General features: G+C 40.6%; 1 protein-coding gene across 1 annotated transcript; it reads left to right on the forward strand.

Annotated features, from left to right (window-relative positions):
• Positions 1-66: 66 nt before the first annotated feature.
• Positions 67-14,025, forward strand: SUMO1 (small ubiquitin like modifier 1). The gene is made up of 5 exons (XM_061607971.1): positions 67-419; positions 3,959-4,033; positions 4,673-4,750; positions 7,755-7,826; positions 11,885-14,025. The coding sequence occupies exons 1-5, from the start codon at positions 408-410 to the stop codon at positions 11,951-11,953; spliced, it is 306 nt and encodes a 101-aa protein (XP_061463955.1). The 5' UTR covers positions 67-407; the 3' UTR covers positions 11,954-14,025.
• Positions 14,026-14,773: the final 748 nt, after the last annotated feature.

Below are 14,773 nucleotides of genomic sequence, written 5' to 3' on the forward strand. Positions count from 1 at the left end.
CCGAGCAACTCACTGGCATTCAGACGTATGCTGCCTCCAGCTTTATTAAGGTACGTGCAAATACACGCACGGGGGCTGCGTACGGACGACGGATATAGATCGGTTCTGCAGCCTACAGAGCGCCCTCCCGCAGTCATTTGTCGGTTCTGCTAGAGCCAGCTACCGCTTGGCTGCAACCGTAGCAAACCGAAGTGGAGAGAAAGGCGCTGCTGCTGCTGGTGGGCTGTGACTGGAGAGCGGGAAGTGAGCTCAGGCGCAGAGGAAATCCCGCCCGCGCCCGGCCTGTGTGTTGTGCTCACCGTCTCCGCTCCGTGTTGGCGAAGGGGAGAGCGAGCTTGGAAAGGGGCTCCTTGGCGCTTCACCGGGGCGGTGGCGGAGGGGGCCAGCTGAGTCTGTGACTGGGAGACATGTCGGACCAGGTAGGTAGCTTGGCTTTTTCTTTTTTTGGCTTTTCCTCGCCGAGGCCTTCCTCGACTCCCCCAAAAGCCGGGAGGCGGCGGCAGCAGCAGCCGCCTGGAGGCAGCTCCACGGCCGGCCCCAAACAAACAAGGCAACCAACCCACCCGCTTCGCTGCTGCCGCTACAGTCGACCTGAAAGACCTTAGAAGGGATAAGCCCCTTTGGGGAAATACAATAAAATACAAGCTGCTCTCATTTAGTGACTGCAGCCCCTCTCTTCCGCACCCCCCCCAAAAGCAGCCCTTGTACTGTATTTCTTTTTGTGTAGTCGTGGAAGCTGGGCGCCCGGCCTGCTGCCTTTCCTCTCGCCTCTTCTGATCTCCCTTGCCTTTGCCACTGTATTATGTAATGGAAGCAGTTTGTTCGCCCCGTTTTTCTTTTTTCCTTTGGGATCCCTATGCGAGATAAAATGGAGGGGGTTGATTGGCAAGCAAGTGATGGAGAAAGCTTAGGTACATAATAATGGGCCGAAGTTTCTGCCTGGCTTGGTTTTGGTCTCTTTACCCACTCCGGTTACTAGACTAAGGCTGCTTTCAGTTTCATTTGCTAACCATGGTTTGGAAACCATTCTGGATTTTTTAAAAGGTATTTCGCTTTTGTATAAATAACCACACGTTCCCAAATCACCTAAAATAAGCCCATGTTCTGAATATTTTGTATGTGTGGAACTTAAGGACGTTTCATCACAACACGATTGCCGCCTGTTTGTCTTGTGTGAAACGTCTTTGAGTAGGATATCATTTCCTATCACGTTGAGTGTTCGTGTCTTTCGAATGCATGTTGTGTGTGTCTGTGTGTGTAAATCCATGCAATACCCTAATGCAATAAGAAACAAAATGCTTTGCTTACAGCTGCTCAATCTTAAAAGATGCACCTCTTCACCCTGGCCTTTACACTTGAGAACTAGAGAGGACCCTGTCTAGTTGTGAATGTAATTTGTTTTTAATTGTTTTTAATATTGTATTTTATATTGTGGCCTGCACTGGGACCTCCTGGTGAAAGGTGGGTAATAATAATAATAATAATAAAAGTTCAGCTAACTGAAAAATGGCACAAAATTTATCAGATTGGCCCCATTTAAACGTGAACTAAGCTATGGTTTATTGTTAAGTATATGAGTTCCCCTCTGCCAGCGTAGCTTTGAGGAGGAGATCTGATAGTTCCATTTTAATTAAACTTTTAAATTATCTTTAGTTTAGTGTTATGTCAGAACCCTAAACCATGGTTAATCTTAACTATGGTTTATTGAAACAAGCCAGTTTCATAAGCCATAGTTTGAAGTTGTCATGTTTTAGAAAAAAAATAATTAAGACTAATCAATTTGCCTGGGTTTGAACATAACACTAAACTGTACTAGAAACCAACACTTTTTATCTCCTCGTGGCCACACTGGAGGAGGGGAGGGAGAGTGCACAAACCTGAGGCTTGTTCACGTAATGATAAACCACTATGTTGCATCCAAACATAACCATTGTTTTGTTTTTATGCATATATCTAGAACTTTTTCAGTTATAGTAGATATATACAATTAGAGTGAGAACCTATGTCATAATACATTTATTAGTTAAACCCTTTGTTTTAGTACAACCAGTTTTTCCAAAAATCTAGGAGTCTTTCCATAATTTTGCACTTCAACCTTTCTCATAATCTAAATGACAACTGGTAGCTCATCTGTATATTTACATTACATTGATTACATTAATTGTTGGGTTTTTTTATTACTGTGGCTGTTTTATTTAATGTTGCAGATTGTTAATGTATTGCAGGGTTGCACAAAGAAGTTTTTGCAGTTAGAACTTAATGCCCCAAGGTATGCAGAAAATGTTGGTACAAATATGATGGTAATGAAATGGAAACAATAGGGAAACGATCTGTGACAATACTACATGCTTCAATACCCTGGCACTTCCTGGCCTCTTTGGAATTGGACGGGATATGTAGGAGCGAGCTGTGGGCGTAGAAATCTGCAAGTTCGTATTTGTGCATGTCTTTAAGACCAACCCATTTCTCATGGATAAATATTACGGTGAGCAAAGGGTTTCCACCTGGGCTCAGGTATGCAGGTGGAAACATAAATCCAAGTAGGAACTTCCCATAAGCAGCTTTTCTCTTTAGTAAAACAACTGTGGTTAGATCACAATTCTGTTTTAATTGATTTTGAGTTGTTCAAAATCCTACTTTCTCCATTTATATTTCTGTCAGCAGTAGTTAACAAATAAATGTTGTAATCTTTTAAACAGGCCAGCTTTATTACTTCCGATTCCTCTGATCTTGCATTCACTCTGCACTTTTTCAGTTCCCCATACAGGACAGAATCGTTACCTTAACATTCATCAGCTAACAAACTATAATTTAAAATTTAAAAGAAAAGCATGAATTTGGTTAGGTACACTGCTGGTACCATTTTTTTTAAAAAGTATACTCCTCTAGTTATAAAGCCACTGTTAAACAAGCAGTGAATACATTTTTCCCTTCAAGTTATGAAGAAGATGAATTTTGGGTTTAAGCAAAATGCTTGCTCATCAAAAAGTGTAGCATTTTACTAGGAGCTGGATTCCCTGTCCTTTCCGCAGATCTTTTCTGTATTTGCAAAGCTTTTTAAAATGTGTTTTGCAAGAGCGTACGTCATTATTTTAAAAAAATTATACCCTGCCGTCCAGGAAAGTGCACTTAGAGTGGCTCACATTCCTCAGTTAAAACAATAATATTATAATTCAAGCAGCAGAGGTAAAATCACTAAGACTAGAGGAAAATAAAACTAGATTCAGTTGTTTTAAAAAGGCCTGGGAAAATAAAAGGCCTTTTCCTGGCCTCCATAGTAGGCCCCCAAAAAGCTTCTCTTGGGAGAACATTTCAAAGATGGGGAGCTACTGCAGAAAATACTCTTTCTCTAGTTGCCACCTTGGAGAGCTCAAATTATTATTAGAGGAAGGGTACCTTGACTGGGTTTCCTAAAAATGCCTACATGCTTGGTTTTTCAGACCAAGGATAAAAATACAGGCACACTAAGAATAAGACCGTTGCTCACATCATCTTGCACTGTAGCTAATTAATAGAACAGAGCTGCAGATTCTTTTTGTTTGCTCTGGGGCTTTTCACATCAGTCCAATAAATTATAGTGGTTTTCAAAATGTCGAAGCTTATGGGTGGGAGTTAGTCAATTAGAAGATCTAAAAGGCATGCTTGACCATTGCCAATCTTTGCTGCAGTATGCAGTTATAGGAAAGCTTTACATGTGTTCAGAGTTGTGCACTCATTTCACATAGGGTAATGTTGAGGTCCAGTGTCGCATGTAAATTGCCTGCGTGCCCTAGAATCCTAGAGCTATCATGGTGTTCTGTCGGATGAAGTCAACGTACGTTAACGGAAAGACTAAGGATCCTGTTGTGGTGCTAATTCACTGTAAATATATAAAGAGACACTGTAGAACTGTCCAATGGAAATAGTTGTCTTGCAATGTATCACTTTGTGTTTTTTTCCATTTTCTTTTTCTCTGCAGGAAGCCAAACCTTCAACAGAGGACTTAGGAGATAAGAAAGAAGGAGAATACATTAAACTCAAGGTCATTGGGCAGGTGAGCTCTTCCATATTCCATTGAATACAAGCACTTTCTCATTCCTCCAGTATAAACTTACAAAACAGGCAGACTCTTTATTTTCACACATGAACACATGCTTTCCATGCTGAAGGTCTCAGGTTCAATCCCTAACATCCACAGTTAAAATGATTGACAGCTGGACTAAAACAGACTGCTGTCTGAGATGTTGGATAGCCACTGCCACTCTTGAGTGGTCAAGCGGACTCACTAGATGGTCTAACTTGTTATAAGGCTGATTAATGTTGATATGTAAAGATGGGTTTGCTGTAGGTTGCGATTCAGAGGTCATATTTGTATCTGGCATAAGTTCTTGGCCATTGTATTTTATTTGCGCTAGCCAAAGTTGATGAACAAAGGAAAACTTCAATAAAGACATAATTACAAATTTTAAAATACCTAACAAAGCAAATATAACGCCATCTATTTTAAGAGTGAACAAAATGAAATTTCAGGCTGTTCATTAGTTACTGATGTATACATACTGAAGGAACAAGCAGTTGTTAGACAAACTTGTGAGTACAACCTTCCTAATGGAACCAACTACTATTCTGAAGAAACCAAATGCCTTTTTAACTATATGTCGGAGGGCTAATATGTTTTGTATACCATTTGTAGGACAGCAGTGAAATCCACTTCAAGGTGAAAATGACAACGCATCTAAAAAAACTGAAAGAATCGTACTGTCAGAGACAGGTTTGTGAAATGGGAACACTATCTTCCTTCTTAAAATGCACTTGAATTCTTTTGATTGCATGTGGGATAAAGAGAAATGAAGAGGAATATGTATTACGTTAACAGAATGTTGTGGTGATGATGCCTGTGGTAGCTTTTATGATGCTATAGCATAGTCTCATACATTCTGTTCATACATTCTGAAGGAATTAAATTCTCAACAGTAGTTTTCACAACCCAGCTGCTATAAGAGATTAATTCATTTATTTTCAACATTTATGCCCCACCTTTGTGGCTGAGATTACAACATCACACATTACTTAGGGTGTTGCTCATTTGGCTTCCTAATGCTGCGTGTCACTGTCAGTTACTGAGAATGGGAGGAGCAAGTCTGTGGGGAGCTCTGAGCAGGCGCAGCAGTAGAAGTGTCTGATTGGCTGTGCCTGGATTGAGCTGTCTTCTGTCTTTTCCTTCCCCTCCCCTTCTTGGTAACTAGCAGCAACCCACAGCATTGGGAATTCAGGGAGATTGCCCAAAGGACAGGAAGAACTGTTTAAGCATGTAGGAAGATTAAAAGTAGGGGTGACCTGGGGCCCTCCAGATGTTGTTGGACTCGCAACTCTGCCTCAGCCAGAATGGCCAATAGCCAGGGGATGATGGAAGTTATGATCCAGCAACATCTGGAGGGCCAGAGATTCCCCATTCCTGATGTAGAGAATTCTTGATTAGGTTTGATGTGTCCATTCAGCAAAGTTATGGGAAAAGCCACATAAGGCAAGCCTTTCCCTTCTGTGGTGTTCTTAAAAGGTTCAGGAGGCCCATCAATGCCTCTATGTGGAAACCCTTAGAGGCATTGAGGGCCAAGAGACAATAAAGGGAGGGGCTTGGCTTGCATTGCCTCACTGAGGGCACTAACCCACAGATCTCCGAGTCACAATGTCTGCCTTAGTGTTCTAGTTTTTACAGTACTCTAGTTCACTCATCATGGTAAAGTATAGTTTAATAGAACATGTACACTCTTGCTTTGCTTCTCCTTCCCTGTAGCTAGCAGGAGCAATGTACTCCTGACAGTGTTACATCTGAACTGGGAATTGTGGTTTGTTTGGAGAGAAACAAACCTCAGCTGGTATGCTAAGAGCAAAACTTGGCTTAATGTGGGGATTTTTTGGAGCAAAACAAACAACAATCCCTGGATTGGGCATAGCGATAGTCCATGGATTTTGGTTGGCTGCTTCTGCTGGGTAGAGGGGAGGAGTGAAGTGGGATCCTTCTGTCTGAGAATGCTACCAGTGTTGCAAACAGAATGGGATTCCTTGGCTTTCCCGAAAGTAGCATTATATGTTTCACACCAGTGAGAAGTGTTAATGCAATTACTAACAGTCTGATCATACAGCTTGGTAGATCAGCAGATGAACTTTGAAGTGCATCAACAGTTGTGCTAACTCAACACCACAGATTATGTCATTATGCTAGAAAGAATGCTAAATCACATATTTGAAGTGAAGCTCCTCTGAAAATAGACTTTTTTTTAACTTGAGAGTGGGAAGCTTCAGTACTGTGTAAGGGGGTCATGGTGTACAGCTGCCATCCATGGATAAGAGACAGTGGATCGTCTAGTCTATCACCACCATAATGTAGAGTAGCCTATGCATCCCCAGTAGGTCCTTTCCCAACGTCTTTTTAATTACTGTGAGTCTTGATTGTGTATTGGAGGTCTTTTACTCTTTACACAACTGATGCTGGTATGCACCTGGGACACTTATTGGATAACCTAAAGAGAGCGTGGGGTTTTAGCAACTTAATTTTGACTCTGACTTTATATTTGATTCAATCATTTCATTGTAATATTAAACATGCATTTTGTGTTTGCCTTACTTAAATTTGTTATGTTTTGTAATGGTTTTTATGGTATTTGTTTTTTGATGTCTGATGTTCATTTTGAGCCACTTAGAACATGGTCCACTGTGGAAAAGTGCCATAGAAACTAAACTTTTTGAAAATTTCCAGAGGAGAAGATTCTACCACCTCTCTCAGTAATCTGTTCCATTAGGAAATTGTATATGCGTAGTGAGAAATACTACTGTTGACAAGGGAACTCATCCAGCATAGCTCAGTGAAACTTTCAAAAATGGACAGCTATTAAGTTTAACATAGGAATATATTTTAATACCTGATCCTGGTAAAACCACTTTTGAGTGTCATTTAATATTTTAAATTCTGTTTCCTTCCTTGGTCAGTGGCCCTTTCTATAGAAAGTTCTTGGATATATTTTGTCTGTGGATCCCCATACGTTTTCTATTTTCTCCTAGTGTAAGTGATTTGGATGAAACAAACTCAAGAGCCAAAGCACCCATAAATACAAATTTTCCATAAATTAAGGTACTATGACCATAATAAAGTGGCTTCAATATTTTGTGTTTGTTGCAAAGTGTGGTCTGAAGGTACATGAAGTATCCAACTTGCTGAAACTAAGAAAATCTGGGTCTGATCAGTGCCAGATGAGTGACTGCCTAGGAACCACATGTATGCCACTGTGGTTCCTTGATGGAAGCAAGGTGGGATATAAGTGTCATAAAATTAAGTTATACTGTGCCCTTCAGCAAAATGCTTTCAGGATGGCTGATGATAAACAATTTAAACACCAAAAAGCTATAATGCAATTAAAACAACAGAGATAAAAGTTGGTATTGACCTGTAGAAGACTGGATCTGAATGACTAAGGGAAGTGTTGGTACTTGGTGGCTAAGTTTATAAGTGAGCACCATATGTGAGATCGTGGAATATATCCACTGCTTCCATGGTGCAGAAGGTTGGGTGCCTTAATTTAAAATGTCCATGTTTTTTGGCACATGAATGATTTTGTAGGTGCTTTAATTCTTCTGTTAAACTGAAGGGTTTTTAAAAAATAGATTTAGATAGTTGGCAGTCATGAACATCTATGTTCTTGTTCATTTTCATTTGTTTGTTTAGTCTTAGAAATTGAAATAAATTATTTCTCCCTCTTCCTCCCCCCGCCCCCTTTTAGGGAGTTCCAATGAATTCACTCAGGTTCCTCTTTGAGGGTCAGAGAATTACTGATAATCATACTCCAAAAGAGGTAAGTTTTGCAGAGTGCGCGATTCCAAATGCAGCTCAGGCTATTAAGAAGCAGGACTTCTTTATCAATTGGATTTTGAAATGAAAATTGGGGGCAGCCAATCGCTGGATGGTCACTATCCAGAGAAGCAAGTGTAAATTCACTTGAGGGCTTGTGTTTCCCAGCAAGGCCAAGATGTGTTTTCTTGAACGGCAGCCCCCTTCCTTGTGCAAATTTGTGAATTTCTTTTTTTTAAAAAGGCTTCTAAGTTTCAGAAGTGACTTGCCACATAATGCATGGTAGGGTGTTGTTCAGGGGATAATTCCAAAATCCTTGCTGGATATGTAGATCAGGAGTAGGGAACCTTTTTCAGCTGGAGGGCCCCATTCCCTCACAGGGAACCGTCTGGGGGGCCACATGCCAGTGGGGGTCAGGGCCAGTGGCAAAAGTGGGCAGAGCAATGGATGTGACTCTTACCTCTGTACAACAGGCTACAATCCTGCCATGTAGAAGTCACACACACCTTTCCATTGCCCATGCAGGCAAACAAGAAGCATTGTTATAGTTCAAGGACACATTCCAGTCAGGCGGAACATGAAAAAGGTGTGGCTTAGAGATAGTCCTGTGGGCCAGAGAGGCCTTGAGTACCACATTGGACCATGGGCCTAGGTTCTCCACTCCTGATACAGAGTAAGTAGTGCAATTCTCTGGACTGTGGTATATGATCACAAGCTACGAGGTGGTACAGCAAGCTCTGTGTGCACCACAGCTAGGCACATGAGCTGCCTGAAGAATGAATGATAAAACTTGCATCTTTATCATCTGGGAAACACTGTATTTGCTAGAAATACATCAGATGTTACAACATTTTAAAAATCACTTTTGAATGTTCTTCTCTGAGATTAAATAGTTGCCATGATTTCTCTGGCAAATAAACGGTTTCCTTTTGAAATGATACTAAAAAATTAAATTTGTGAACATGTTCTAAGTGCACTGATTTCTGAATATATAAAATACACAGCTCAGTCCTCTACATATTTCCTCACAATAGAGTCCCATTGATTCTAACGGAACTTGCTTCCAAGTAGATTAGGTTAAAGCCTGGATTAGGCCCCCTCCAGCATATTTTTGGGGTGCCCAAGAGCCTACCAATTTTGGCATTGGCAAGAATAAAAAAGCATTAGGTTTCTGCCCAGCTCAGCACCCTGATGTGTATCCAAATTTCCCACTCCCCAGTTATCAGATGGATCACTTGATGAGTGGGAAGTAGGCAGTAACTCTCTCCTCAGCTGATCTGTGTGTCTACATGCAAGAGTATGGGGTGGCTTCCTCCACTTTTGGCCACACTTGCTATTGATATCCACCCCCAGAGGATTGGCAAATGTTGAATGTAGTCCCTGTCAAAAAAAAAGGTTAGCCACCTCTGGGTCCAAGTTTATTTTTTTAAGAGAGCACAGAATGTAAAGTAGATGCATGTAAATGCTCCTAGCATTCATCTAAAAGTAAACTTTAAAATAGCACGCTTATATGCATTTGTCAAATGCCTAATTAAACAAAAATGTAACTTGAGACTTCATCCAATCCCAGATTTTGATGGATCTCTGCGAGAAGGGAGTTGTTGAGGTAAAAAACTACTACTGAGAAGCCTAAGAAAATCTAGGCCCCTTGCTATGTTTATACTCCATGGAAATAGAGCACTAACTAGAGTTCTTGGTTCCCGTAGCAGAGCCGGTTTCATAGGTGTGTTAGATCTAACCTCTTCTGGAGCGTTTTTGTTGCCGTTTGGCAAGCAGAAGCCTATGCATGTCCAAGGCATTGTCTTGAAGGCACATGGATGCAGCTGCTTTGCTGAAGCTAAGCAGATTTGGGTTTGGCCAGTTCCTAGATAGGACACGGCCTGGGAACACCATGTATGTCTCCTCAAGTTCCATGATGGAAGAAAGGCAGGATATCAATGTACCAAAGAAAAAACTTTTAGGAAGCATAAAGTATCTTAAAACTCTCTTGCATAAGAAGTGTTCTACATGAACTAGAGACCTGGGCCATCAGAGAAGCATTTACTGCTCTTTGCTTTTAGTCATTACAGGCTACAGTCTCTGTAGGAGATATGCTAGTATTCACAATGAAGGTATGCAGAGTATATGTAGGGGAAAACCTTCGTGATCATGTCCTAACCAGACATTTGTACATTGATGTAGGAGTCCTTAATTTTGACTACTGTATTATACAGCCATGAGAGTGGCTGTATACTATAGCCAGCATGGATTTTTCACATTCCGCAATGTTAAATTGAAAATACTTCCTCATGCCATTCTGATGCTTCCTATAAGCTCATTTCAAAACAAAACCTTACAAAACTTACTGTCCTGAATTCAGAAACGTTTGCTTAGCAACCCTCTTAAGTTTTCATGGCGATACACAAAAAACAGTCAGAATCGAGAGTTCAAAGTGTAAAAAGGGGGGGGGGAAACAGACCCCTGTTGGACTTTTTTCTGTCAGTGTTCTCATAATTTGTTGAAATTAATTAAAAATCAGCCATGTTCACTGAGTTCCTGTAATCTTATTACTGACCTTGCCCCATACTCTGACCATCTTCTGCAGTTTAAAAGTAAAAAAAAAATACCTGACTGATTTTTAATTAATTTAAGAAATTTAGCATTGGAGTCAATTATAAGTCTGGGCATGCTCAGTAAGAACCAACTGTCAGTGTTCTAAACGCCAAACTCATAGCTGCTTGGCTTGCCTTGTCTAATTGGGGTCACACTCACATCAGACCTTTATTTCACTTTAGACAGTCATGGCTTCCCCCAAAGAGTCCTAGGAAGTGTAGTTTGTGAAGGGTGCTGAGAGGTACTAGGAGATGCCCTGTTCCCCTCACAGAGCTTCAATATTTGCAGAGATTTTACTGACAAAAACTTTATAATCTGCAAGTGGGGTCAATTTGTGCTGATGGTCATTAAAATGAGATGTGGCCCAGGCTTGCACTTTCAGCTGCTTGCATTGTATCTCTTAACTAAAAGTGGGGAACCTCCATCCTGTGCGCCTAATTGGGTCCACCAGGCCTCTGTATTTGACCCACCAGGCTGTTTTGGGCAAGCTACGCCCAGCTATCCTACACCTGATGCAGAGCTTGGAAAGGTTACTTTTTTGAACTACAACTCCCATCAGCCCAATCCAGTGACTATGCTGGCTGGGGCTGATGGGAGTTGTAGTTTAAAAAAGTAACTTTTCCAAGCTCTGACCTGATGTCATGTAGCATGGGGCAGGTAAATATGCGGCAGGGCAAAACTGGTTGCTGAGGCTTGCAAAGCATTATGCCTTTGCCTGGTGGTGGCTACCCTACCCACCTGTCAGTTGAGATAAGGGTCAACCCCACCAGTCAAATCTGCTTTCCTGCTCCCTCTTTTGGGGGAACTGAGCATTATAATTATAGTACGAAACGGGGTGAGAAACTGTGAAGTCATAGTAAGGTGCTAGATCTAACCCCTGCACTAGGGGATGCCTTCCAATATCTCATCAGCATCTGATCCTATCTAGGTGATCTTATGCTCCTAGGTGATGTCCTTTAACAACCTGATCTTTGGAATTATGCTCATTTCTCAAACTAGGAATATGTATACCAACCCACTAAATCTATACTCATCTTCATGGGGAATAGGGCAATTTCTTTCATCTGTTTAAACTTGAAGCGTCCACAGCACAGGGGTTGAATTCCTATGCAAGCATAATGTTTCAGTTTTTTATGTTTTTTACAAACATTTCCCAACATAAAACCAATGTCACCTTACGATAATTGATTTTGAGTTTCAGTGTTTCAAAATAAAATGATACAGAACAAAATTACAATGTACCATTTGTAATTCAGTAATATGTGAGCATTAGTGAGGGATCTGATTTCTTTTGGCAAGGCACTGTATATCTTGACACCTGTTGAAATGTTTTATTACATAATCAGGTTTTGCTTGTTTGTAAACTTTTCTGCTTACTGTTATGACTTACAGCCATAACAAACAAACAAACAGAACTGCTGTGAATGCAGAACATCTAATTTTTAAAAAAATGTGTTTCCTATTTTACAGCTTGGGATGGAAGAGGAAGACGTGATTGAAGTTTATCAGGAACAGACAGGAGGCCATTCATCAGTTTAGATTGTTTGCTTCCCCCACCTTTCCCTTTTATCCTTTTTTATTTTTAAATGATAGTTCTTTTGTAATGTGGTATATAACACTGAATTGAAACTGGCCCCCTGCAACCGTGTCTGGGGTATTATTTCCAAATGTCTGTTCTGAATTCTTGTGCTCATTATACACTGTCATTTGTTTTCATTGTGCCGAACTCTTGTGATGCCACCACAGTTGTACTTCCCTATATTTCCTGTTTCCTCTTTAGAAATACACCCACCCACACATGCATTTGTGTGTTCACAAGGCTCATGTATTTCAAGCACGTTAACAGATCTACCAGAGGGGCAAAAGTTCATAACGATTTTCATACTGGCCCCAAAGTTGTTGTGTGCGACTTTTACTTGTGGATTTTAAGATACAAAGGAGATGAAGCTTTTCTGAAATATAAACAGTGGAAGGATTATGCCCTCAAGAACTGTTCTGTAGCTTTTGTTGATGGCCTAGGACAGAAATGTATTCAGATGTTGATGGGGAAAGTGTAGTCTTTTTTTTCTGGTAATGAAATGTTTTAAATGGCTTCACTGAAGATAACTTGGAAAATTCTATTGATTTTTCATCGACAGGGCCTAAGTGTTCTAATTTTTAGAACCTTCATGTACTGAGAGCTGGTAATAATTTTTATTTTGTGGTACCTTTTGGCCTGAGATGTGGTTTTTGTACGGACATAGACTGTACTGGCTTCCCTTTAAGTAAGTGAAAGGAAATAAATTTATAGACATCTGCATTTTTTAGATACCTGTAGCTTGGATACTGTTCAGCAAAAGCAGAAAAGAATATTTAAGGAATGCTGGTTTTATCCATTGAGCAGTACTTGAGAATATTAGTGTGAAAATTGATTTTGTTCATCTTGTGAACTACCAACTCTCTGCTGCTTGCTCTCAAATTTTAAATAGCAGAGTTTATCTTCAAGCACCTAACAGTTGTATTTTGTACATGCAATGTGTGCTTCCTAAATTCTGAAAATCAATGTTCATATAATGCTGGAAAAAATAAAGTTGCAAGAATTGGGGGGGAAATGCCCAAGAAATTTGTTAACCCCCTGTGCATAAGGCATAAAAAGGGCACACCGAGCTCTCTTTTGAAGAACGTTGATGCTCACTAAAACTGATGGAACTCAAATTGGTCATGACTAACTTGTTCCGCTAGTTTTAATGTAATGTAAGCATGATTAATTTTTTCTGTATAGAGATTTAAATGCCTAGTGTTGCATTGGAAATCCTAAGTAAGCTTGAGGCTCAGTTCATCAAATGCTGTATTCCATGGAAACAAAAGGTATGTGCATGAGCTCTGCTTGTTGGTTACTGAAAGCGAGTGTGGCAAGGACTAGTGACACTTGCAAAATAAGATAAAGATCATCCTTTGAACTACAAAGTTCTGCTATGTGAGTTCAGTAGGATCAGCATTGGAGCCCTTGCACCAAATCCTGTTTCTGTGTGTGTAGAAGTAAGCTTAATTGATTTCCAGGGAATTCATGTAAGCGTACTTAAAGTTTGGGAATTACTGAAAATACTTACCAAGGCAGTGCTGTCCCAAAGTAAACAGCAAGTGGTTAAAGGAACTTTTTGAAATAAAAACTATTCTTTGTTTTGGTGGAGTTTGTTCTGTGAAATAGTATTCTTAAATGAGGGTTGGAAAACTTTTGTTTCCTAATTGGTTAGCCCACTCAACATTTTGGACCTTAATACCCATTTTAATAAATTGCAGAACAGTGTCATAGAAAACCTGTCATAGTAGAAGGGGCCCTTTAGCTCAGGTTTATGGTATGATAATGGCAGGGTTAGAAACACATTGCTCTACCTCTGCTTTTTTTCCCCTTGCAAGGGGACTGGGAAAAGAACAGAAATTGAGACTGCAATTGTTCCTATGTTTTAATAAACCATTTGATTGTGCGTTTAATTTTATTTTTAAGCTGGCACTTATTGTAAAGTGTTGCTGGATCTTCTCCAATGCTTGTAGTTTCCATGTCCCTCTTCTGATGCCTTTTTGTACACATGCTAAACATTTTTTAAAAATTAAAATTTGTTTTCAAAAATTGGCATATGGGGTTTAAGTGTTATCCATGGCTACAGTAATAAACAACCTGAGTAAAAAGTGGATGGAAATACGTTTTTAGCCTGGTGCTTGCTTTTTCAGATGACTGCTGTTTCATCTTCTTTCTGGACTACAACTCTCCTCATCGTCATCAGCTTTGGGTGGTAAGACAGTTGCAGCCGTTTCTGGACCAGGATAGCCTGACCACTGTTGTCCATGCACTGGTAACCTCCAGGCTGGATTACTGTAATGTGCTCTATGTGGAGCTGCCCTTGAGGTTGGTCTGGAAGTTGCAGGTGGTGCAAAATGCCATGGCGAGACTGCTCACAGGGGCAGGGTGTCACCAACATGTCACCCTGCTGCTGAAAGAATTGCACTGGCTGCTGATTTGCTACCGGGCCAAGTTCAGGGTTCTAGTTTTGGTGTACAAAGCCCTATACAGCTTGGGACCAGGATACCTGAAAGACAGTCTTACCCCTTATATATCCAGTCGATCACTGCACTCTGCAGGTGAGGGCCTCCTGCAGATACCATCTTATCAGGAGGTCCATTCTGCACAACATAGGAAATGGACCTTTAGTGTGGCAGCACCTACCCTGTGGAATTCCCTCCCCTTAAATATTAGGCAGGCGCCATCTCTGTTATCTTTTCGGCACCTATTGAAGACTTTATCAACAAGCCTAAGTTGAGACCTGTCCCAGTCTGTATCTGTGTTGGAATTGCTTTCTAATATGTTTTTTGAAAACCTTTTGT

The sequence above is a fragment of the Rhineura floridana genome, chromosome 2 (genome assembly GCF_030035675.1).
Source record: "Rhineura floridana isolate rRhiFlo1 chromosome 2, rRhiFlo1.hap2, whole genome shotgun sequence".
Classification (NCBI taxonomy): domain Eukaryota; kingdom Metazoa; phylum Chordata; class Lepidosauria; order Squamata; family Rhineuridae; genus Rhineura; species Rhineura floridana.